The 26,729-nt window shown below is 40.5% G+C and overlaps 1 protein-coding gene across 1 annotated transcript in view; it reads left to right on the top strand.

Annotated features, from left to right (window-relative positions):
- The window catches only part of Reg-5 (Rhythmically expressed gene 5), an 82,371-nt gene that overhangs the window by 34,282 nt on the left and 21,360 nt on the right, over positions 1 to 26,729 (top strand). Inside the window, exon 2 of the mRNA XM_071593632.1 lies at positions 25,360 to 25,426. Coding sequence (XP_071449733.1) covers positions 25,360 to 25,426 — 67 coding nt within the window. The remainder of the gene's footprint in view (positions 1 to 25,359; positions 25,427 to 26,729) is intronic.

Consider the following 26,729-nt stretch of genomic DNA (forward strand, 5'->3'; position numbering starts at 1 on the left):
ACATCTGTGTTTTTATATATTTGTGCGTCGCCGAAGAGCGTTCCATTTCGAAGATATATATATATATATATATATATATATATATATATATATATATATATATATATATATATATATTATATAAAACACGTATAAGGGCACATTTCAGAAAGTTTAAGCTTTCGGCATCCTCTGAGGCCTTCTTCAGGTCATTTCATATATTTCATTTTGTGTTCTGTTGTGCTGTCCAAATGTTATATAGCTCTATATAACATTGAATTAATATATATGTCTATATATATTCTCGCTTTTTCTTTGCTAAATGCTCATCTTATTCAATTACGTTTCAAATAAATAGTTCACTCTCAAAATTAATGGAAAACGTTTATTCTATCTCATTTCAATTAAAATGAAGTGTCGTAAAAAACCTTATATAATGAATTTATCATATCCCCCTAAAATTTAGGGTAGTTAGTGCTTCTTGAGAAAGATTGGTTTAAAAAAAAGACAGATATTGTAAAGATAATGGGATCCTTTGTGGGAATTTCTTGACACAATGCTTTTAGATTTAATATACTTAATAAAGTTGGTACGTTCGTCATTAGACCGATTATTAAAACTACCGCTGAAGGTTGTGAAGGAAGTTGAAGGAATTGTGATATAAGGTCTTTTGAACGATCTCTTAGTGTTTCAAGGTTCAATAAATCGCGGGCCCTTGGCAGGTGCCCTCCGCATCTCCTCTCCCTCCCGGTCAGAGTTGATGGTCAGGTCGAGACGGAACTGAGTGATGATACACCTTGTGTTTTCCGTCCTTGCCCCCGCCCATGCATTCGTCGAGCGCTGTCGTCCTTTCGATCGCGGTGGGCAATCCCCAGCCCCAGGAAGGTCGATCACGTTCCAGTGAGTGGGGAGTGGTGCGGTGGACTCCACGGTGCTGCCGGTGCGCGTGATCCAATAAGAGGAGAAAACTGCTGGCAGCGGCCATACTTGGCCGTCCGGAAATTCAAGCGGAGGAAATTTTCTGGACTCTCGAGGAACAAAATGTTTAACTTTCTAATGCCTCCGTCTAAACTTTGTGAGCCGACCGGTTAAAGACGCGAGGATATTGTTACTCCGGGGAAAACAGTAAAAACTGATCAAGATTGTCGTATACACTCTCTTGTGTGTGAAAGCGTGCGCCTTGAGGAGCAAATTATTATTCGCTATCGCATACTTAAAATGAGGGGACGTGCTATGTAGCTGGTTTTACTTGGAACCCCATACGGATCTGGGGGAAGATTTGAATACGAGGACTGTCTAGAGAGTAACTTACGTTTTGAAATAAAATATGAACCTAGTGACGCGACAAAGTTTTATTGTATACAGGATCCCGAAGAAGCCTTCCAGGGCGCCTTCGGGAGCCAACCGGTACGGGCATGGCAGAGTCACTGAAAAAATGATTAGAGGCCCAAGGAGAGTACTTTGAAGAATTTGAAGTGTTTGCGCAAATCTGTTCAATAAATTACTTTTAAAAAAATGATTGCGTTATTTTTGGAACAAACTCTTTACATTTGAATGGAATATTCATTAACCATTTTTCTACATCGTCGCCATTTAAATTGAGGCTTTTATAATAACGATACACAAACTTTTCAATTCCGTCTCTGAAGAATTCTTCCGCCTTACATTTTAACCACTTGTTTAAACCAGCATTCAATTCTGCGTTATTCTCAAAGCGCTCTGTTGCAAACCACGTCTAGCGAGAAATCCGCAATCGTAAATCAGCGATATTCACTAACTTTTTCGTTGATTTTCGCCATCAGTTCTTCTGTTACAAGGCTAGGCCAACCACTGTGGTCCTCGTCGTGAATATTCTTTCAGCCATTTTTAAACTGAATGCATCTATGCTTCACTGCGAATTCACTTATTATTCCATCTCTGTACTCTTCTCGCAGTCGCCTAGGAATTTCAATTGGCTTGTGTTTTTTGCCAGGGAAAACCTAATTACAGATCTCCCGGGATTTTCTAATGCAGCGCACATTTTTAACAGTTCGCAGGGAGCAAAGTAGAAGAACCACAATCTGTACTTTACCACAGCAGGACGCATGTACTGAGCGTAGGGACGTTTAGACACCAAGATGGCGACTCTTGCCCTACCCACCGCCTGACGCTAGGCCGAAACAGAATTTACTTTTTGATCAGCCCATGTATTTTAAAGATAGAATGTGGTATAAGGAGAGAAACGCGCCAAAATTAAATGAAGAAATCAATTGGGATTATAATTCAATTCAATCGCTGCTCTTTGGTCATTACTCTTTCCTTTCCTGATCGCAATCAAATACGCCTAGCCTGTCTAAAGGAACATTCAGAATATTTTCAATGCTTCAGTGCTAAGTGCCGTAAGCTGTTTTTACGGAGAGCAAGTTTGGTAGTATACACAATAAACGAAGAACCTTGGCTATGATAGTGAAATAGTTTCGAGGGAAGCACGATAGTGGCTTGAATAATTAAGATGTAGCCTTAAGCCGCCTATCATGTGACTTCACCCTTCCTTGACATCATTCCACACAATTAATCACACTTTTACAGACTACGCCTTCAACTCGTCTCCATTGACGACGACGCGACGGTTCGACGGATTGTATGTGGAGAAATCCCTTGTCGTGCCGAAGAATATCAATCTAGTAGAACAGTTTTAAAGGACGCGTACACGATTGAGGAATTTGGCCTTCTCTGTCAGCTGTTCATCTCCCCACGATCTGAAATCAGCAGAACAGTCGATCAGAGCAGTACGAATTGGGTTTATACGAGCTCGTAAGTTTGATTTAGGTTTCTAGGATTACGCGATTTGAAAATGAAGACATTTTAACAGTTAAACTGATCTTAAACAGACCTTTAACCACTGCGTTACAATTAGGCATGGCATACATTTAGGAATCAGTATTCGAGAGAGGGAGCTTCGGGTTAGATTGAGTTTTAGGTAGACGTACAATGATTGACAGCAGATGCACCCGACTCTCACTCGGCCACTCAGGTTGTTGGCTTGAATTCATTAAAATGCAGTCAGGTATTTCCCAAAATTTTGTCTACCGCCATATATGTTATGGGGAAATTTCCAAATACAAGCTATTGCCTTTCTATTCATGCATTTTTGAAATCGTCATCGTATTTCAAATAATCTTGCAGGGATGAGGATGGGTCTGGAAAGAAATCACAAGTGGCAAAGTTCTTCTTCTAGCTCTAAATAGCCTTATAAAACCATGCCGTAGGTATTCGCTTCGCATTTGCAAGTGCATCGGCGCGACCTTTCTCCAGAGTTGCTGAATAATGTTGCGCTCTTTTCTCTGCCCATCTGGAAAGTAGTGAAAATGCAGGAATGCTGCTCGGTCCAAGAGGAGATGCATGAGATCGAACTTGGAACAACCCAGCGGAAAAGGAAGTGGTCGTAGTGGTATTTTTAATTTGATGCATAAGTGCCATGACGACTGAGATGGTTCGCACTGGGTGCACAATGAATGGAGATATATTCGGAGGGAGACTAAAACACTCCCCTACTCTCCAGGCACTGGAATCGGCTCTGACAGAACTTCATGGAAACATTACAACAACTGGTAACCCTCTTTTTGAAAGCCTCTTGAATTACAATGCTGCAATGACCCCGACCCAACGGCGATCGAACCGTTCACCATTCCCTTCCAGTATCCCTGCCCCCGGATAACCAGGTTTAGCTTTGTCAGACGGCAACCCCAACCGGAAGTAATGGAGCAGATGCTTACGCTAAGGTTCCTGTAGTCACATGACCTCTTGGGGGAGCGATACTTGAAATAGAACGGGGAGAATAGATCAACGTCGCATACATCAGGCAAGATGGAGAAGCAAATTACGCCGCAACTGCAGGCGTGAACTCCCCTACTAATCCAGCTCACACTATAACAAGCGGCGCTGACAGCACAAGAATCTTGGGAATCCCTTAAACCAGAACCGAGGAATCCCAGAGGATCTTCACATCAAAGCATTATGAGTGCATTAGGTATTACGAAATGATCAATTAATATATGCACATTATTACGTGGAGTATAGGGCGTTGCCCTTTCCACGCTCAAGCAATGATCTCTTGCGAAGTATTCAACGCGCTACTCTCTGCATTTTCCACCCAGATGTCTAACTAAAACAGTCGTCTTTTACCCAGAGGTTCAAGACAAAACATCGGTGTATAACAAGGTGGGAAGAATCCACATTTTGCCTCCGGCAACACTCTCCCCTCTCCTTCCATCCAAAACTCCCTCAACCCCTCCTTCCAGTCTCCACATCCTTCTTCTTACTTAAATGAGACCAACGAATGGCCCAAGGCTCAGAGCGAGATTGCGGCGGGATGATGGATAGCCAACTCTTCTGCCCCGAAGGTAGGAAGGAGGCACTGCAATCTCGGAACGAGTCTCCTCGTCGGCGAAGGCCAAGGTCGTTCGCGGGAGAGGAGAGGAATAAGAAGGTGGGAGGGGCAGGACATGTGGGGAGGGGGCAGACGAGGGAAAGCGGCTCGGTGGATGGATGCCTGTTCTTACCCCTTTCCCACCCCTTTGCCACCCCCTGCCTCGCGTCTCATCTCCAGCCCAGAGCACCAGGCCGTGCGCCGGTTGATGGTCTGGGTGACAACGGGCGGAATGTGAACGTTTCACCAAGTTTCATGGGCAATATTTGAAAAAATAATGAAACCCATTGCCTCTATAAAAGTGATAATATAATGAGAAATTTAAAGAAATCATTGATTTGATTTTTGAACTTCCCAGTTTTTATACTCGAAATTACATGCTCTTGATAACATGGAGGCTCAAGCTAAGGTTCTGACTTTTCAAAATAAAATATTTATTCGATTCATGGATAGGAGTCTTAATAAAAACGAGATAGCCGAGACCGTAAACTTGATTTACACTTGGGTTTAAAGTGGGTGGGGGGAGTTAAATCAAAGTTATAAATAAGGGGAAAGATAGGGAGCACACTCTATGTCACTTAGGTGTGTCTGGGAAACAGTGACCCACGCATTCCTCAGTCACACAAAAAATAAGGCAAAATTAATGATAAAAAATTATTTAAAAATTCATTAAAAATTAATTAAAATTATTTTAAAAAATAAAGAGTTCTTCCCCTTTACAACCTAGAATCAATTAAGTTTACGGTCTCGGCTATCTCGTTTTCATTGCTTCACGACCGTGGGTGCGTTCGTTTTATAGTTACTGGAGTCTAAAGCGGATCTTCATTTCAATAAGATTTCAAGAAAAACTTGTTTGTCACCACGTTTTAACAGTTGGACTACTCTCACCGTATTATTTTCCAGCGAACAGTTCGGCCATTGGACAGTGTCTTAAGCCTAGGTGGAATACTCAAATGTACCTAACAATTGGATGGTATGAAAACTTTCGTCTGGTGGACACAATTTTATTTCCATCGGTACGGATTAAACTAACGCCTGATTGCCTTACCGGATAATCACAAAATATGAAACAATGACACCTAATTAGTTCAATAGTTTCAGCCTCAACTTTGTGGAAGTTCATTTTAATAAATGAAAAAGAAACACTTTGTTCCAATCCACCACTTAATAAAGTGGTGGATTGGAACAAAGTGTTTCTTTTTCATTTATTAACAATGACACCTATTTACGACACTTATACACTCGTATGTATATTATTTATTTGTTTTATTTTACTAATGATCGACTTGCGTGGCTTGTATGTTTAATGTGGACTGTCAGAGGCGCTAAATGAATCAATGAACGTTGAAGACCCGCGAAATTACAACACTACCACCCAAAAAAATGAAAACATTGAAAATAAGATCGTTGAAATTCGAAAATATGTCAACATCCCCTTTAGTAAATCGCTGTTTGCTAAAATTATGAGAACTGATACCTCCTCATAGGCTTTCTATCAATCGAGAAATTCGAAAGTTTCTGAAAATGTTTTGAAATGATCACGTTCTATTAAAGCTACGACCAAAAAATCTATGACTCGAAGTGTGCTAAATTATTAGAATGGTAAGTATGCACCCAGGGATGTTATTAATTTACGCCATCCATTATCGTCTCATGTAGAACCATTTAGGTTCGGGCTTCACTTCCTGGAGCTGTTGAATATCCATTGAAAAAGAACAATCGTTCTACTCCACGGAAACTTTTCTGAACAATGATTACGATTGTTCTTTTCCAATGGACGTTCTAAACGTGTCCCATGTTAGCGCTTAGTTGATGACCCTTTTATGCCGTGGCCCTCCTGGTGCAGGAGAATATCGCCGCGAAAGAAACGTGAAGGTATGACGACTAGCTTTCCCTCGGAACAATCCTCAACCGGAAGAATGCAGGAGGTGGGTCAACAAAGAGTTGGCAAAACAACAGTGGACAGTGCACCTCCCTTTTTCTTGTCCGCCTTTCTCACGCAAGGGTGGATTGGTGCGCCGCACCAAATTGATTCTCTCGGCAATAATTCTCGTGGTGCAATGGTTCCGAATTCTCCAGTTGGGATATCTCTACACATCCGACCGATCTTAATGATTGATAACACGTCTTATTAATTTAATAGAATTTTCAATCTATCTTTATATTATCTTACTTCTTTGTGTAATCTTTTAGATTTGGAATGGAATGTGACGATGGTCGAGATTTTCGCGCTGCATTCCACCAGCGCTCCGGTGTCTGGAAATTCATAAACTTTCTATTAGCGTCCACCGTTTCCTCATATCGTCCCTCTAGAATACTGGTCTAATCATTACCTTTAATATCTCTATAAAAAACCATGAACACAGTAATCAACCCTAGAGTCGGTGGTAGATAATGGTTGCGGAATTCACCCAGTACTAAGCCCGACGGCGTGTGAAATTCACACATCAGGGTAGGGGGACCAGTTCCTTTCCATGAGCCGGTTATGGTTTTCCAGGAAGATCTGGTACCCGGAAAATCACTAAGCTTGGGCAGAGCTGCAGGTGCCTCGGGGTCTGTTGTTTAGTTCAACGCTCTACCACTGGACTATCACGACATATTTTATTTATATGTGTGTGTATGTATATGTATATATATATATATATATATATATATATATATATATATATATATATATATATATATATACTATATATATATATATATATATATATATATATATATATATATATGTATTTTTGTGTGGGTCGCCGTAGTCCAGGGGTAGAGCGTTGGACTACTGACCGAAGGGTCCGAATTCGATTCCCTACAGCTCCACCCAAGGTATGTGATTTTTCGGGTACCAGATCTTCCTGGGAAGCCATAACCGGTACAGGGAAAGGAACCGGACCCCTATCTTGATGTGTGAAATGCAAACGCCATCGGGATTAGTACTGGGTGAACTCCACAACCATTATCTACCACCGACCTTAGGGTTGATTACTGTGTTTATGGTTTTTATGTGTATATATGATTTAAACGAAGAAGCGAGATAGCGCGAGCAAACAAAAGCACAGAGAAACACATGCACATGACAGCTACACGTATTTCGAATTTTCGGTGGCCAAAGCACCTTCCTCTGGGGAAAGAAGGTACTGAGGAGAAGACAGAGGAGAGACAGAGGGCAGAAGGACGAGGGACGCTGGATAGAAGGGATAGGCGGGGAAAGGTTAGGGAGGGGAAAAGTTGGGATGGGAAGGTTTGGAAGCGTGGGATTGATATGGAAAGTTTTGGAAGGGGCGGGGGGTTGAAAATATCTGGAGATTGGGGTAATTAATGTCTGTTTTTAATGTCACACGCATACAGCCCATGAAAAAAATAGTCTTATATGAACTTATGTGCAAATATATATGGATAATAAGTAATTATATATAGCAATTAAGGAACGAACCAGATGAATTGATCAGTATTTTTTTAGGACAATTAAGGAGTGAAGGCAAATTAAATTATTACTGAAGGCATCACGAGTATTCACCGTGGAATCCTTACTTCAAAATCCTTAATCCAAAAAATTTCCTTTGGATCTTGGCGAGGCTTTAGAAGCTGGTGCGAGGTGGGGGAGTAATCAGAGCTTGTCTTTGAATAAATTGGAGAAAGCGAAACTGTGCCTTCTCGCCTCGTTTTCTACCGCTTGTAATCGCGGAGAAGTGGTTTTCCTTATTTGTATGGCTGAGATTCGAGGGAAGATTGTGGGAAAGTAACGATGACTGCAGTTTCTGTACATACCGACGCCTCAAAACTCCAGTTGCAATTGAAACATTTCGTCTCCCTAATCAAAATAACGGCGCTAAAACAATTGTTCGTAATAATTTTTGCTCTCTATTTACTAACTGATTTCCAGACTGAATATTAGCACCTTTTATTCTGAAAGGTATACTTCCTTATTTCGAGTGGGCGTTGATGTGAATCTAATATATCTCAGAGCAATCTATTCAGGAAACATCAAGCAAATTCTCCAAAAAGATTTTTTTTTAGGAATCCCCGAACCCACCTTGGTTTTAATAGTAAATAATCCCAAGCGAATGAAACATCTTTTAATCCTAATTTTCTCACTGTGGCATCTTTAAACTTTGGGAATGTTATAGCCCCTCGATCAAACACCAGATCAAGCAAAACTTTACTCGTTGAAATCGAGGTGCATTTATTTCCCTTTTGGCTACGCAGTAGCTTTGAATAACGGGCGTTCTTCGAAATAAATGGCGAGCACTGTTCTTCTTTAAACACTTAGCACTCATATATAGGTCAGGAGTGACTCGAGGCCTTCGCTTAACCTCCTCGTTCACCCGGGCCTCTTAACAGTAATTTGAAGGGTTTACTTGGAAGGGGACACGGGACGTACCGAGGCGGAGATGTGCGCTACGAGTGCGTGTTTAACAGTAAGCCCTTCGCGGAAAACCAAAGGGCAAGAGAGAAAATAACCAAGGGGTCACTTTTTGTTTGCTTTTGGCGAACCGGACCTCGGTTCATCAGCAACCGGTCTGACCGGGTGTCTATCTCTCTCTCTCTCACCCCCTTGTCCCACCCGCGCCACCCCCCTTCCCTCCCCTCTTATGATCGAGGTGATCCTGGAACACGCAATGCCGTGTTGTGGTCCAAAGATGGACTCCCGAAACTGCGCACGAGGAAGAAGGAATGGGTTATGTCGAAACGACCGCTGCATTTCCGTCTTGCGGTGTCCTGACTGAAATACAATATTGTCAGCGTGAGGGCAATTTTGGTGTCCCTAGTACAAGGGATGGGCACCAGTGGCAAGGGTGCCCTGGTTTTTATTGTTTTGAACTTGAATAATTAACTGTATCTCGGTTTGGAAGATTCCTTTAAAAAATAATACACTTACGCGTGGTCTGTGCAATAAATGCGCGAACTGGTGCAATCTGGTGGCCATGACGCGGACTATAGCCCCGGCCACTAGTGGCGCTAGTTGCCAGAGACCCAATGAGCCGTCTGTACTTGGCGGATCGTCGAGCTGTGCGTACGGTGCCAGTTATGTTAGTTTCTGTTGTCCTTGTTTTAAATGTTTGTCGAAAATGGAAATTGAAGAAATCACAGAGCAATAAATCAACATCAAGGTTTTTGGTGAAGTGCGGTAAAAATTATCCAGAAATTAATGAAATGTTGGCTAAATTTTGCAAACTAAAGTTTTTATGGCCTCAGTTCACGTATTTATTGGACAGATCTCGTATGGACAAAAGCGCCAAACGAACCAGGAATAACCAAACACAATGCCGACACAATGTTAATTTAGTCTCCCCACGTACGAGTGATCGTAATTATGTTTCTTATTTTTAATTATTTGTATTTTTTAGCGATATTCTCGACTAAATTGTTAAAATATATAAGTGAGGACGTCAGGAGAATTGAATTGGCAAAGGACGCATTTTTAAAATGGAACTTGCAAATGACCTAGATGTAATGATGCATAAAAATATCATTAAAGACCATAAAACGAAGGATGTAATATGCTACATGTTATACATTAGAGAAAGCAAAATGAACCGGGAATTCCAAATTTTATTGAGAGAAATGATTACAAATTCAAGGTAAAATGCCGGGTACAAAGAACAAATAAAATAAATCATTTCTTAATAAAACAATCGTTGATTGGAACACCTTACCCGCAAAACTACTCGAGCCCTTTCCTAACAGGGTAAATACTTTTGAGAAAAAATGTGAATTATTTATATGATAATTTGATTGATGTGTTGTTGTGTAAAATTGTATGCAACAGTTTACGTGATATTGATTTTTTTTTGTCGATTTGGGAAACTGATGTTAATGAGATGGGAATTTTCTTTTTCTTTGTATTAAAGATTTGTGTTTGGAAGCTTCCTTTAAGTGAATTTTTTTCTGACTGATTTTATTTATTATCTTTTGAGATATTAGTATTTGGATTTGAGATGCCATGTTATTTTTCCAAGGCAAGTTTGATCGTAATACTTGGAACTTGTATGCTACCTGACATTGTCCATCTGCACATGTGGGTTTTCATAATAATAATAATAATATAAATCGCCAAATTTTGGATATATTCCGCGAGTTGCCACGGCGGTGTGGGATGGAGTGCAAAGGTAACATGTTAAATCACCAAAATGTGGATGGATGTGATGTAATACAAATATCGGATTGCATTCTGTTTCTTCGTTCATTGAATGAATGCTAGGGTACGTAGTCTAGTCCCTTATACGATCATGTTAGAGAAGAAAGGGTATCTGAATAACGCCAGAATGAAACTTGATAATTCATCATATAAAATAAACTTCAATGTGACCTTGGTTTCGCTCTGGTGCAGCGTCACCATCAAGTTTATTTTGTATGAACAATTACTTAGTTACTGACATTATTCATCATGGAAAAATTCCACAAAGTTACGTCTGAAACGAATCATTATACGAAGAAAGAGTACATGAATCTTCCCGTCCCGGAGAATCATTAGCGCCATTAGCATTCTCGTTGAATACAACTTTTATCATGCCCATTCATAGTCATAATTTTCTGTACGCTGTGATATTCGTTTAACATCCCTCAGCCTTCAGTTCAGATGGAATAAGTTCAGAGATGCTAAGGACCGAAAGGATAAGTAAATGATTCTTGTTTTCCTATGCCCGTCCTTGTACGACAGTCATGCCGATCCAACCGTCTATAGTTCTTCTGGAAACCTCTCAGCGAGGGATCCGGGTTCGAATCCCGGTCAAGGCGAATGATTTGTATGCCCTGAAATTATTGCATTGTAATGCACATTTAGTGGGTGACTCCGTCAAAAGTTACTGTCGTGGCATGTCCCGCAGTGTCTTGGAATTAGTCGAAGATATAACACCCCTAGTGTTTAAAAGTTAGCTCTAAACCTCGTGGACTGTGGCGCGTCGCGCACGACTACGAATGCCTGTGACATTGTATGTACGGTATTTCGTCACATATTGTTCCTTTAAAAGCCCCAAAATTTCAAAGTGTAAGAGGATGCCTCGATAGCTTACCTGGCTAAAGCACTGGGTGGGACATCAAGGGATCCAGTGTCGTCGGGGACATTAAGGGAGGAAGAACCACCACTTTTTGGTTGGACGTATTTATTGCTACTTACAATATTGTAACACAGATGCTCGGAGCCCAAGGGGAGTCACAGGGAATAAGGCAGGGAGTCGCGGGTCTTGCGAGGGCGCAGACCGGCGTAGGGAAGGGGGAGTCGCGGGTCTTGCGAGGGCGCAGACCGGCGTAGGGAAGGTAGGAGCGGGTCTTGCGATGGCGCAGACCGGCAGAGGAACAGACTACCCCCCCCAGTTGGGTCCCCCTTGTATTTATGCGAAATACTGGGGACCAAAAGGCGAATTGATACCTCGGAGATGACGCACGAGGAGGGATGAGAGCGCGGGTGGACGGCTAGTGTCCCAAGGAGTCCCGTTACTGTTCTCGCTCCACCCCCCACACGACACCAGGTTCCAATCCCCTTCAAGGCGAATGATTTTTATGTAGGGAAACTGTTGCATTGTACTGCACATTTAGCGGATGACTCAGTTAAATAAGTTACTGTCGCGGCATCTCCCGCAGTTTTTTGGAATCTCTCAGATGATCACAACCGTGATGTGAATCCTGAAAATATAATTGAGTTTACACTTCGGGTGCCTTGCTTTCGCTGCGCACAAGAGTATTCATCTGCAAGGCTGAGGAAAGTCGCGGGTGGAAATCAAGAGTGGTGGATTTATATAGAAAGGAGTGACGAATGAGGTGAATCCGCGTGGATTCGCCTCATTCGTCACTTCCACCCCTTTTCCAGCGAGCCCCGACGTTCCTGGGCACCTCGCTTGTTTGTGCCCTTACGTCCGATGCACTCCCGGGACAGCGGTCGGCGACCAAGCGGGCTGAGGTGGGGGGGGGCGCAAGTGGAGTTCCGCCGAGAGGGCCTTTGAATGTGTGAAGAACGACGTCTCTCGTGGAGAGTTGGAAACGGCGTTCTTTCTGCCCTTTACGGAACGTGAAAGTGGGGATTTTAAAAGGCACGCATGGAAATTAAACGTTGCTTTTTTTTCTCATTCTTCCCTTTTACAATACCAGAAAAGAAACGCACGTGCCGTATTGAATGCTTAGAATTCCCTCTTCTTTGCCGCATACGAGTGCTATCTCGTAAGGGTGAGACACCTGTGCCGGTCTATTCTTTGTTTCGCAACGGGAAGATGAGTGATTGACTGCCGGTGAGGGGGGAATGGCATAGGTTTGGTAAACCGAAGTGAATACCGTCGCGGACTAATCGCGGTCGCAGCGATAGGGCAAACATTTTGCGAGCGCCTGGCATGCTTCGTGCCAGATCGCAACACAGCCAACAGGGTAGAAGAGAAAGAGAAAGCCCTCTGGCCACAGTCGCCCTCCTAACATAAACTGAAGAGAGCCCTTAAGTTTTACAAATCGAAATGAACATTTTAATTTTTGCACCAGTTCATTTTCTAGAAACTCGAGTAAAAAAGGATGAATATACCAGAATAATAATGTATTGAGATTTATTATTTATATCCATTGGCATGCTATATGTATGTGTAAAAGTGTCATTATAGTTTGAGGCTCCTGATGATAAAGTTTTAACTCTCCTATTAAAAATACATCGATTAAAAGAAAATACTTGTCGCTTTGATGAAATTATGTTGTCGAGTTTCTATATAGAGCGCATGCAATAAATGCCTTAGAAATGAAAAATATCCCGAGGGTATTTTCAAAACGTACTTGAATTTGTATAGTTGTTCATTCCTCAAAGTTGTTTGGAAAACTATAGCCTAAGTACACCGTTAAGTTGCGTCACTGCTGAACGCCATATCTGATGAAATCACTCTATCTGCGAAGATTAAAAAGAGAACACAGGACGCCTAATTATTGGGATGGTAAGGAAAATGGCAGATGCGCAAATATAATTATGTCGGATTCTAAATAAGGATCGCTAAGAAATGGCAAAGCATTTCATTGAGATTTATTACTTTGATTTCATGACAACAAGGCATCATGTTTTATGACACCCCATGATTCTGCTGGCCAGTTTAAAGGGAAAGTTAGGCTTTCAGAAGGGAGTACACAATAAGAGGAACCGAGTTCGATTCTTCTTCTGAGAATGAACGTCGTGTTATTGTAAAGCGACGTGCTTCCGCGAGCACTTGCAAGCGACAGATTGAAAAGACTTTGATCGTTAAATGCTCAAAGAGGTCTCGATTGCAGCTGCAAGACTTCTATTCATTCATTTGCATTCGTCCGGGGAGTCGATAGATCGGCCAAATGCTTACATTTTATCGGATGGTGAAGGGGAGAGTGAATTGTCGTCAAGATTTGTGTGCGCGGCCATCTCGAGAGCGGCCACCCGCACCCTCCCCTCCCAAAACGTAGGGCCTTTTCGATCCCAAATGCGCAGTTCCAGTGAAATGACCGTGGTGGGCTGACCTGACTCGATTTCCGCGTCTAGAAGAGGTGGGCCCGTTGTGACGGGGAACTCTCGCCCATCTCACGGGAGGAGGGAGTGGGGTTGGGTCGGGGAGGGATTTTGGGAGAGGGGGTGAAGGGAGGCGTCGCTGGCGATTTCACCGAGCGAGCAGGTGCTTGGCATTCCGAGTGCGAGAAATCCCCGACAGACTGCCTTCGACCGCAGGGAATCACGTATTCACTGAAACGTACCAACTCCAAATTATTTTAGAAAAAAGAAACATTTTTGCTCACAGTTTCATATTTTTATTCCCTGTTACGTCCTTAACCACTCCTTACGGAAATTCTCAACCCCGATTCTCCAAACCGGCATGAAGAATTTAAGCGCCAAGTTAACTGACAGATTCGGAATCATTTCATTGTCCTGGCGAATATTTTATGCATTGAAAACGGTACTATCTATGAAAATATAACAATACTTTAAATCACCTCCAGCGTAATATATATCTTCTTGTATTCTCTCAGGAAAAAAATGTACCGAGTATCCGGAATTATTTTTTTTTAATAAAACACCTACACTGACTAGAATATAGTTAACAATTTTCAATAACATGCACGTACGAGGATGGGAGATGTTTCGGCTTAAGTAACATTTAATGCACGAAGAAATTGAAAGGCAACAGGATAGAATGGTGTCAGAAATCAATCCTAGATTAATTAATCAGGATGAAGCTTTTAATAAGCTGAGCGACTAATTATTGTGCACCACTACGGATTATTTCCTGATGATAACATATGACTAAATAAGTTTGAATTAATTTCCTTCATGACGCCACTACACTCAAAATCTTTTAAACGAGAGCGGACAGTTTAAAACTATAAAGTACTCTCATTTCAGACTTCATTGATTTGAAATTTTAGCGACGCTAATGAAAGAAGTATTCATCTCACTATGGCAGATTTTTTGTTATAGCGTCAGTAGTGAAGTCCTTGTTTATTAATTATAAAAGTAAATAACACCGCTGAAATTAGGAAAATTATACATTCCCCTCCATGACTTTTGAAAAGGGGGCCTGCATTGTATTAGGGTCGTCAGACTAACAATAAACTTCAAGACTATCGCTAGCGTTATAATTCCTTCACGATAACCATATTACCCTCTTCTTTAGGGCATGATTCGCTATAATAGTGAAAGTTTTCATTAATTAAACTAGTAAGAAGATGCTCCGTAATTTTTGCTCGGTAACGGTGATAACGTGTCTTTGTTTCTCTATCAACAAATTAGCTATGTTTGCCGTGCAATGGTGGAGCGAGCTTCCCTCCTATTATTCTGTGCCCCAGTATATATTTGAATTATCTGATAGCAATTTTAAAAAGAATTTTTACGTCTACCATATGTCCACTGGCCTTGTGTGCTCTCGTTATAAAAATGTTGTCCATAATATGAAGATATAAATTTATTAAGAAGTAGAATTTGGTAGGTCAAAATAGAAGGGGAATGTCTGGTGAGCGGGTTAGAATATGGAAGAGGCTAAGGCGTAGGCAGCCAGAACTTACAAATAAATAAAAGAGAAAATAATGTTGGGGAAACAAAAGGAAATTCTCGTGATACACAGCAGTAGAGAGTAATTTGGGATAACCTGAATGAATATAAAGAAACATTTCTCAAACTAAAATTAATAGTTTTTCTTTTTATGAAGAAATAGATATTCTTTTGGATTTTAACTTTTTTCTTAAAAGAAGACGCTTTTGTTATGGTTTCATTAACTTATTATATTATAAAATGAGGAAAAAAACTAGTCGGAAATTAGCCAAGTCTGATTAGAAGAACCGGGAAATGTTCCGACACTTTCTCAATAAATGATTGCGGCCACCGTGGAGCATAAGGGCATGCATGAGGTGCAACGCCGGGCGGAGTGCGCCCAGTTGGCGCTCACGCATTCGTCGATCAAGCGTGCGTGAACCCGCATTCGGCGGCGATGTGGCCAAGAGGGAAGCGGGGCAGGGGGGGGCAGAACGGCGGCCTCCCAGAGAGAGTCTCAGTCCACCGTCGGAAGACCTGGATGGAGGAGGAGGGGAATGGGTAGGAGGGCTTAACAGAGGGAAGGGTCACCCGCGGGGGGGGGGGGGAATGGGTTGATGGGACGTTGGATTGACGGACGGGGGGAGTGGGGCCAGCCGGTCCGGCGGAGCGCGGGGCGAGGGGGCTCGTCCACACGGCGCATGTGGAGGCAGGAATGGGAAGGATGTGAGGGGTGGGCCCTTATGTAGGTCAAGAGGCCCCTGTTGGCCCTCGGGCGGCACTCTCGCCTGGAAGTCTCTCCGGGAAGACTTCTGCGTGTGTCTGCGGAGGAATATCGACACTGTTGCCTTCGTTGTGTGGCACTGGGCCCCTCAATGTGATGCGCGCCTCCTGCTAAGGTGAGGCCCGCCTCCTGGGCATCTCGGGCGGGATTTGTTGGTCGGACTGACGTACCACTCGGACGAGGGCCGACACCGTAAGGACTGCTCTGCCCATACCTTATTCCCATTTGAATATCACATTGTGTAGTCTATTGTATGTCGCATTTCCCGGCGATTCAGTATCGCATTGCGGTATCACATGAATATCGTCCGTGTCAGGGTTCGTCCTTATAGCATTTACCGTTTCTAATTCCTCCCTCCTGTAGTTTGCATTTGCCCCTTCCGAAGACTGATGGACCTCGGGGTGGTTCCTCCCTCATTATTAAACGTCAATCCCCTTGGGTCCCTAATGAACATCTATTTCGCATCTCCCTTGGTTGTTCTTGCACATTTTTTCCGCCTGTTCTTCATGGGATACCCATACATTGAGTGAGCAACAAACCGTTTGGTTTCGATATGCATGTAACCCATTCGGTTTTTCTGTTCCATACATGGCTCCTTCTGATATTTTCCTCCAACTCATTTGAGTTTTACACGAGTTAATCGCGTTTACGAGTGAGTAACTCGAATACACTTCCTTGTTTCTCACTTTGATTTCCCGTTTGGTTTCAGTGTCCTCCTCCCTTGCAAGTTTTTGAAAAATTACCTCCTATTCTTCCTATTATCCTTACTCTGATGCCCGAATATTCTGATGTCATATCTCGAATGGATTTAGTGCCATCCAACATAGAAATATTTTAACGTAATTTTATTTCGTTCGCCACCGCACTATCTTGTTCAGAGTAGCTGTCTATTCGCACATCCTCTTGGTTTAAATGAAAAATCACGACATATTACACCAAAGGTATTTCTTTGTTTATTCTAAAAACAGCATCATTCAAATTTAATTGTAACAATAACAAAAAAGCGATAAAAAATATTACGGATAACCAATGACAGCACCACATAAATACTACCCCATCCACCTCTCTATTGGTAAATTGTATAATATTTTTAATTTTCCCAACTACTAATTGCAAAGTTTAATATTAGTCATTCTCTTTATTTTGAGTATGATAGCAACTAATTATGTCCATATTTTTCTTCAATGTCTTTCTGTAGGAAGTACTTTCCATAACCTACGATCCTTGGTCCCATCGGCATATTTAGTTTTCTAGGCTGTAATAATCAAAAGGCTGAAGTAATTTGTGCATATGACCTGATACGCTAAGCCATTTGCTATTTCATAAAATTTGCATCAATTGTGTTCAGTAGAATTTCACGGAAGTAAATTATGTTCAATAAAGTCGTAGAATTTCATTGCTGCATAAGAATATCTTGGTAAAATATCATTTTCCTTCAAGCTGTTTAGAATTTTTTTATTTTCAGTTATGAGGATAAGATATCATCACATATGAGGAACATGTCAAACGTTGAGTCAAAATCAATTTTTTAAACTCTATAGGAAGAATTTCACAATACAAAACGGATCCTTCTTGTGGACCTCCACGAATTTCCGGGGTTTCTATCTTAATAAACCCCCAGATTATTACTCTGAATTAAGCGTGCACCATTATTTAATAAGAAATAATATACACACCTGCTAGGGTTAACTGAAATGTCTTGGGAGAATGCTGTCAACGAAAACCCTATGTGATATATTTGGAGTGTACTTATACTAGTAACCACGAGTAAAAAATGGTGTCCACGTAGTATTTTATCAAACATTGATCTAATTAAAGTTTCTCTCCCATACCGTTTTTATTTTAAAGGCTGCCTTTGACCAAACATTGTCAGGTTTTACTGGTATCCTAAGAAAAACATTTCCACGTAGGTCTAATCGAGCGGATTGCCTAAAAGTCGTCCACGTACGACTTTTTCATTGAAACATTCATTCTTTAGGGCCATGTGAACGAAGCAAATGTGACCTTAGAGAAATAAACCTCATAATAAACTAAATATTTCAGATATTTTATATCGTCTTCTGTGAATCATAATCGTTTTAAATTGTCGGTACCGAAAGTTAAAATCAAATTTCTCTTTTCGAAAAAGATAATTTTTTTATGAGCCGTGATACATATTTTCCTACACCATAACTTATGAAAGGAATGCGGATATCTTGAGAAAATTAGTATAAAATGGTTTAAGCACCACGGATGTACCCTATCGGCCTAGTCAAGAAATTTTTCGAGAAATCAGAGTAATGATTCACCACGTATCCGGGAAGATATTCTATGTGAGCAAAATTGAAGTGGCGTTATATTCTTGTCTGTGGAAACGGTGAAACTGAATCACGCCCACCTTAACGTGGAAAGCCATAGAGCCTCCAGCTGTTGGGCTGGAGATCCCAATCCAGGAACGAGATAAGTTGCAAGAGTTTGCGTTGGAAACTTCAACGCACGAGTATGAAAACTCTTCCATCACGTACGAATGTATGGCAAGGGAATGATGGTAAAGGATCGATTACTTCGGGTGTTTAATTATTTTTTGCTTTGTTCTCTCCTGATAAGCTTGAATCCATCTTCTCGTTAAGTTCAGATTCTTATCGCCGAAGTTATTGCCAAGGACGCGTGTTCGTAGCATGTTTTGTGTAATAAAAATGTTATGAGGGCGTAAATTTAGGAATGACTTTAATGACGAAAAGCCCGACTAGATAATTCAACGCTTATCGTATATTTTTTATCTTCTGGAATAGTATAGGTAATGAACAGTTTTTATATTTCACATTTACGTCAAACTAAAAGGTGTTTTATATTTTCTTGGCCAAACTATATTTGAGGCAATTGTCCTTTACTACATCAGATATCCTTTATAAGTGCCGACCTGGTTGGCTCAGTGGGAATAGCTTTCGTTGAGAGAGCAATAGATTGAGGACTTGAATCCCTTCTCGGGCATTGATATTGTGTTGCCGCGTGGGTAAGTAAATGCCGAGTGGTGTAAAGGGTCGGAATTTACCTCAGCCTCAAATTCAAATCGATTACCCAACTATGCTCGTCCAACTGCGTTCACAAGCATTAAGCAGACTTTTGTATCGTTGCTACTATTTATGAATGCATTTGAGCGTAAAATATATGTTTAAACAATTGGTTTCGGTCAAAGAAACGAGCAAGTAAAAACCATAAATTAAAATTAGGCATAGTTAGCAAAGAGAGCCTCACAACGTGTAGTCGCATGGCGTTCAAAATTTTTTTATGAAAAGAAGTTATAGCATAAGGAGGCACATACTATGCAGAGATTGCTTTTAAAGTCTTAAAAGAAAGTTCTTTTCTCTGTTCTAGGAATGGTTTCTTATTTTCTCGTGGCATGCTTTGCCTGCATGCGTTTCGAGTACTCCAGTTTACATACTATATACTTTTTCTCACGGCCTGAAATTTAACTTAATAGATCCAAAGATGAAAATTTTAAATGAAAGCATTAAATAAAACAATGCAATCTTTGTAGAAAATAGAGGTGCATGCATCCCTTAAAATTAATTTCATTTCTCTCTTTTTCGTGGACAAAGTCTGACAGAAAAATTCAATCATAAAACTATATTGGCAAGCTGCGGTTTAAGGAAAATTTCGACAATATAGGTTTTTGTTTTCAGTAGTATGAATAAATTAAAGAAGTAGAAGATATTATGCTTATATGAGATTATTTGGACTTGAGATTGCTTACGTTTATTAATAATCATTTAAGGCCGGACTGAGAATATCAAAGAATTTCCCATAAAAGTATTTCAAACAAAGAGATATGTAAAATAAAATTGTATAGTGTGCTTTAAAGAAGGAAGGACGGAGGTTATGGAGATGGGCAAATAGTTTTTATCCGCCGTAGCTCAGTTGGTCAGTCAACCATAGGAATGATCATTCCTTTGCAAAAAACTCAAATACAAGACAAATAAACGTATTTCAGAGCTGAAATTACATTCAGTCAATTTGCCACTAAACATCTGAGTCCGTCAGATCAGATTTTCAGATTAAATTAAATTCTTTTCGACAATATTTACATGCGTTATAAATTGGTTTGCATGAATTGAGCGAGCCACGCATATTAATAGCCACTAACACCCTTAAACTAATTGATTTCCCGCTGATCCTGTTGTGACCACTGATCCTTTCATGGATCATTGCTTCCAAAAGTAAACTGCATTTGGCTACTGATTCTCGTATTTACTTTGGTCAAATGCGGATGGCAAAAGATTTTTTTTTAAATCCGTTCTGATAGAATAATTTAATAAAATGAGTCTTAAGCGTTCCACAGGTGAAATCAATGTAGTACCTTGGATTTATTCAAATTAAACATTTTAATGGAGTTTAATTATTATTTTTTTATATTTTTTAGTGAATATTCATTTTATTAACGCTGCACAATCAAATTATTCGATTTGAGACTTCAGCACACATGGAAAATAATCAAAACTTAGGTTATCATCTAAATTATGATACATAGAGGTTGTGTGCTCCTCATGTTTACCGTTATATATAGGTGCGCGCGATCACACTGATTAATGAAATGGTTCTGCACAGGACTGATCGAACGTGAGAGACTCCCTTGGACTGTCTCTCACTATTTGCATTATGGGGAGTGTCGCATTTTAACGTGCATTTCACAAAAACTCAATTTTCTTACCCAGATAAATATTCTTTTTCAATGGAAATGAATAATCCAACAGAATTATATATGAAGTGAACAGTTTTGGATCTTATGAAGCAATCACACCATATGAATTAAACGACCTAAATATGGGTGACTAACTAGGTAGCTCTCAAAATCTACACTTTCTCCGCCGAGAAGTAATCTGAGAATTTTCTTTTCCAGTTTTCTACACTTATCCGCTAAAGGTCATTTTAGAGTCGCCAAGTGAATTATTTCTAGCTTACTTTCTTAGTGAACGCGTGTAATATGATGTACTAGGAAACTTTATCAATAATTATATGACTCGCCTCAAAACAATAGATGTTTGCAAATCAATCTTGGCCTGGTAAAAAAAACCAAACTTTAGGGCAATAAAAAAATGAAAGTCATCACAGCCTTTAAATTATGCAAATATATATTTGAGCACACTCGTCCCACCTTTGGCGACACATTGCCTTTTGGTCTCGTGATCGGAATGTTTTTTTGCCGAACGATGGAATGGTATCCACTGTAAAAGGTTTTATTTAGAATTTCAAAAATAATTTCAAATTTTACGAATTCTATAAAAGTTGAAATATTTTCTGATTACAGATAACGACTAATTCTTCAGATGAAATACTTATAACTTCTTGTAACTTCAAAATGATAAAGCTGTCAAAATATCAAAACATGTCATTGTACTATGTTATCGGTTAGGTGCTGGTAATATTTTTTGGACCATTGGCGCACGATGTCCGTCGCATACCACGTAGAAGACGAAATACAATGTCTTCACCACTTTGGGTCCGCAGGGAAACGTAAAGGTGTACTAATAGGTAGGAAAGAGTTGGGGGAATGAAAATCGAAGGAGGGATTGGAGGCAAACGTCCTTAGAAAGAGAGAGAGGGAGAGGTGGAGCTGAATGACGAAGGATAAGGGGTCGGCGACAGTTAAGTGGGACACACGCGGCAGGCATCTCTCTCGTTCTTTCTTCATTTCACTCTTTCACTCCGCACTTGCCGACTTTTCAAAAAGGTGAGTCGGTGGTCGAGTTGGACAGCCGGTAACGTAGGCATCCGCTATTAGATCTGTGGTTACACCCATTGCGTGAGAGTCAAACCTGAGGGATATCAAATCCAGGAACTTGGGGAACTAATCTAAAAATTTCCTAACCATATGTTTGGATAGAAAAGTCTTGCGTAGTTTTCAAGTTTCCGATGATGATTGGTGGAGAGAAACATGACAATGGGCGCCATTGTATTCCATTGGAACTCAGCGTGATATACCCACTGGTCGAAATTTTCGGGAGGATTAGATAATCAATCCCCGATGCAGTAATAGTAGCCAATAGAATAGGCAAATGAATCCAGGTGTCATTCGCGGCATCTAAATATTCGAGGATGTGGTGGATTTTTGAGAGATAAGCGTATACACTGGTGAACATTCTGTTGATGGAATGAACACCTGTATTATATATCTGCAGGATTATTGGCCGCAATGTACACATTTATAAATCTGTAGCCGATAGCGTAATTAGGTAGAGCCAAATAAGCATTATCACGATCTTCAATTAACTAACTATTACAATGAGTTGGATTACCATAGTATTTTTTGTCATGAACAGCGATCACATCACGAATTTTCAATCCGTGGATTGGTTTGTAACAGCTGTCGCAACTATCCTCTTCCATGCCACTTTCTCCTCATTCCCTCACAGCTCCTTACACTGCCATTTCTTATTATCTGCTTATCGTAGATGAAAAGCGATGTAAGAATATATATATATATATATATATATATATATATATATATATATATATATATATGCGACGCTAGATAGGCAGATAGCGCTAGCTATATGTACATGTATATAATAGGGAGATAGCGATAGCGTATAAAGACACAGAGAAACACGTACAAATGAAACTCACACGTATTCCGAATGTTAGGTAGCCAAACCGTCTTCCTTTGGGGAAATAAAAAACTCTCCAGGCAGATCCTTGTTTCCCCAGAGGAAGGTAGTTTGGTCCCCGAAAATTCGGAATGCATGTGAGTTTCATTTGCATGTGTTTCTCTGTGTTTTTGTTCGCTAGCGCTATCTCGCTTCTCCGTTATTATAAACACACACACACACACACACACACACACACATATATATATATATATATATATATATATATATATATATATATATATATATATACACACACACACACACACACGCAAGTATATTTATGCACACATTTCTAATTCTATCACGAAAATCTCGTCATAAACCCGCTCAATGCACTTGTGTTAACTTTCTGGCTAGCTCGGATGGCGGATTCCCACTAAATGAATATGTATATTAGTTGTGTCTAATTTTGATTTTTTTGGATGGATTTTGATATCGTGGTAAGATGGACGCGTGGAAATAATGAATTAGTATAATTTTGTTGCATATTCTGACAGTACAATTGTTATTGCATCACACGTATGTCGTATTCAACAAATTGGAAAAGTATGTATGTAATTACGAATACCTATATTAATTATGAGTATTCATTTTGTCAGAGTGAAATATGGCTGAACGTAATGCGTTTAAATATAGAGTTGAAATATCGTTGAAATCTTACGCGGCTTCCATGGGGCATCGCCACATTACCCTACCGAGCAAATATCCTACTTCCTGCGACGCTAGACCGTATGTAGGTCATTAAGCGTGCGGAATGTGCATACCAACTTCATTTCTTTGTCTTCATCAAATGCAGCCTGAGAGCATGCGGCAACATTTTAGAGCATAGCATGGAAAATCAGGTTTTAAGGGAAAATGTAGGTGCAGGTAAGGGATAATTCCTTCGCTGAGGGTGCGCTTCGCACAATCCAGAACCTTTTTCTCTCATCCTGTGAAGTGAAGACGTGACATTTCGGCACAGATTTATTGCCATCACATGGCTCTCTTTGGCCAAACGGCGACTTGCAAATTAACTTTGATTACTTTGACGGTCCTATAAACTTTCAGGGAGTTTCATGCACCCATGAATAATGCCTAGGTTTTAATGTCGCGAACGATTTCAATTGAATATTTGATTATAATTACTCTTTTTGTGAAAAATATTACATTAGTCTGGGACATTCTCCTAAGTAAAGAGAAAGCTCCGAAAGTCCGAAAGCTTCTACAAACAATTATTCCTTTTCTTGAACCACAGTTCGAATAGAGATCCACTGCTTCAAGAGGCAACTTCAAGATGGTGAGAACCAAATTATATTATTTATTTCGACAATTACTTTGTGGAAAATATTTGTCCGTCAGATGAGAGAATTTCGCATTTATTTTATTGAGAATACAAGTTAAATTTGCCAGGTTGAAGATAATTGCATATTATGGATATTCGAATGGCACCGGAAACAAAATAATGGGCACCCCAATGCCAGTTGCCTTTTTTATCGGTTAATTCCTTGGTAATAATGTTACTCTGTTTTGCTATGACTCGTCCTCTGGACAGTCCTAATTTGAAGACAGGGTTTTCTCTCGCACTAGGTGTAACAATCTGATCAATCATCTTCTTTTCGGTCTGCTTTTTGCTTTAATTGATCAAGATTGCCTCTAATTCATCTTCCCCCATTTAAAACCGAAACGGATGCCTACGTGATGTACGGTTTTCAGCTCTCGTTCCACGCTGCTGGCGATTAATTGCAACGTAATAAGGTGTGGTCACGGGACGACACTGACGCTACGAATGGAAGAACACGTGCCCTAAAGTTCACCTTTTTGGAGGAAGGCAGGCCATTATTTTCATGGTGAATTTTTGAGTTACCTCACTTATTAGAATATGCTGAATATTAGTCAAGCAAAAAATGAAATACAATCGAGGGGATTCTGTGCGGGAAGTACTCTTTTTACGCCCTAATACACATTTTAAGGCACGATCCTCCAAAGAAACCGCCAAACTCGCTGACAGTTAATTTCTCTTTGGAATTTGAAGTTGTTTAACTGCAATCATACCAAGTAATTTCCGTAGGAGTACTGTGCACCTCAGTTTCATTTTTCACGTGGTGATATTCCCTTATTTAGTGAGGAAAGAAATATTGGTGCTCACTCTCAAATTTATCGATAGAAACAGGCCGGATATCGACGCCCTGTTTACTCGGAATTGAACAGCTCTCGATGAACGTGATTAAGTTAGTGGTCTTCGTTGGGAGCCCAAACAAAAAGTGTGGCCTGAGCTATTGTGACTTGTGTCCATGTAAATGCCATAGGTATCTCTGTTGGTGGTCGGACGCCACGTGATTGCGCTAACAAGGAAGTTGCACGGTTGATTTGATATATTGCTAAAGGGCACTTGTCAGTGTCTCGCAAGTTCAGAAGGTGATGTTTGCCCCAAGCTCTTATTTGCATCAAGAAAATCGTGCGATCGTATTTCTTAAAGCACGTATATATGATGGAAGAAATGTAATGAGGGTAAAAACTTCCCGGAAACAAAATAATTCCTGTGACTTGTGATGGAAAAATATTGATTGGCCGGGAATTAATTTCCTTGCGAAAATTCTAAAATGCTAATTGAATTTCCCTTTCTTGTTTCTCGTTTCAGATGAGCCGGCTATTCAATATGTTCGTCAAGCAAGTTGATGGCTACTGTGGAGAGTCAAGCATGCCTGGTGAGCTCACAATTTGTACTTATTGCCCTAAACTTAAACCTTCCTAGCGTACTGATGCAAAATGATGGAAAGTAAAAGGTGTTTTCCGAACCAAATAATATGACAGGATTTCTTATCCTTGAAGACGTTCGAAATTTTAAGGTCATGCAAGCAACCATTCAGGTGGATTGTAGGACTGGGTCCAGAAAGGATTTGTGGAGTGAAGAGGGAAGAACGCTGGGTAGAGAAACCTGGCGTCAACTCGTATTCTCAATAAAGGAGCTGCAGGGGCTGCCAATTGAAACCTTGTGTGAGGAACGAAAAAGAAGCATGAAGTGAAGCGAATATATTGAGCAAAAAATTTCGTTTGAACGAAAATATCATGAACACTCGGAAGTGCCTCCTCGTGTACTGTAAAAGACCGGTATCAACTTAGGTCACAAATGCAGATTCTTGGTTTTGAAATTCCGCGTATTCAATTTATCAAGAACTTAAACTTCAGTTTAAAACCTGCCGAGTCATTTCTTTATGCAAAATTTCATAAGCTGAGACTCAGAAGACGATTTATTGGTAAATTATTGTCTGAAAAGTTTTCCAGGCATACGCAATGCTACTCTTTGTACTTATGGCTGATGCCTTGTCTCGCGAATATATTCCAACGTCGGTTCCTTGCTCTGAAAATGTGACTCATTAGACTAAACTATTATAACTCAATGCAACAATTTCATATGGCAAAAATCATTCGCCGTGACCGAGATTCGAACCCGGAGGACACCTCGATAGCTTAACTGGCTAAAGCACTTGGCTGGAAATCGAGGGATCCGGGTTCGAATCCCGGTCAAGGCGAATGATATTTACATTCTGAAATTGTTGCATTGAAATGTATATTAGCGGATGACTCCGTTAAAAGTTACTGTTGCGGCATCTCCCGCAGTTTCTTGGAATGTATTATAACTCTAATTATCGTATAATTTTCATCCTTTATCGTCGATTGTGTTTGTGCTCATTTGATCATTTTTTCCGAAATTTTCTCCTGGATATTATGCACAGCAGTTCTGCAACTGGCAATGGAGAACTCGCATTCGGCCACTCTCTTCTCTTGCACCAATAGTGTGAGAGGTTACACAACGAAGGATGATCTCATGGAATCAGATCCTCATTGCTCTCTTGCGCATATTGGTCGTCAATCATTCTCTACGTAATTTAATTCATCGTGGATCCCATTTAGGCTTCAGGCATGGAGGGGAAAGTATTTTACAAAGCGTGAAGGGCGTCAATTCTTCGGGATTGCAGTCCACTGGGTTCATTCAGTCGGTGAATGCGT

Source organism: Hetaerina americana, unplaced genomic scaffold (genome assembly GCF_022747635.1).
Source record: "Hetaerina americana unplaced genomic scaffold, ioHetAmer1.1.p SCAF_6, whole genome shotgun sequence".
Classification (NCBI taxonomy): domain Eukaryota; kingdom Metazoa; phylum Arthropoda; class Insecta; order Odonata; family Calopterygidae; genus Hetaerina; species Hetaerina americana.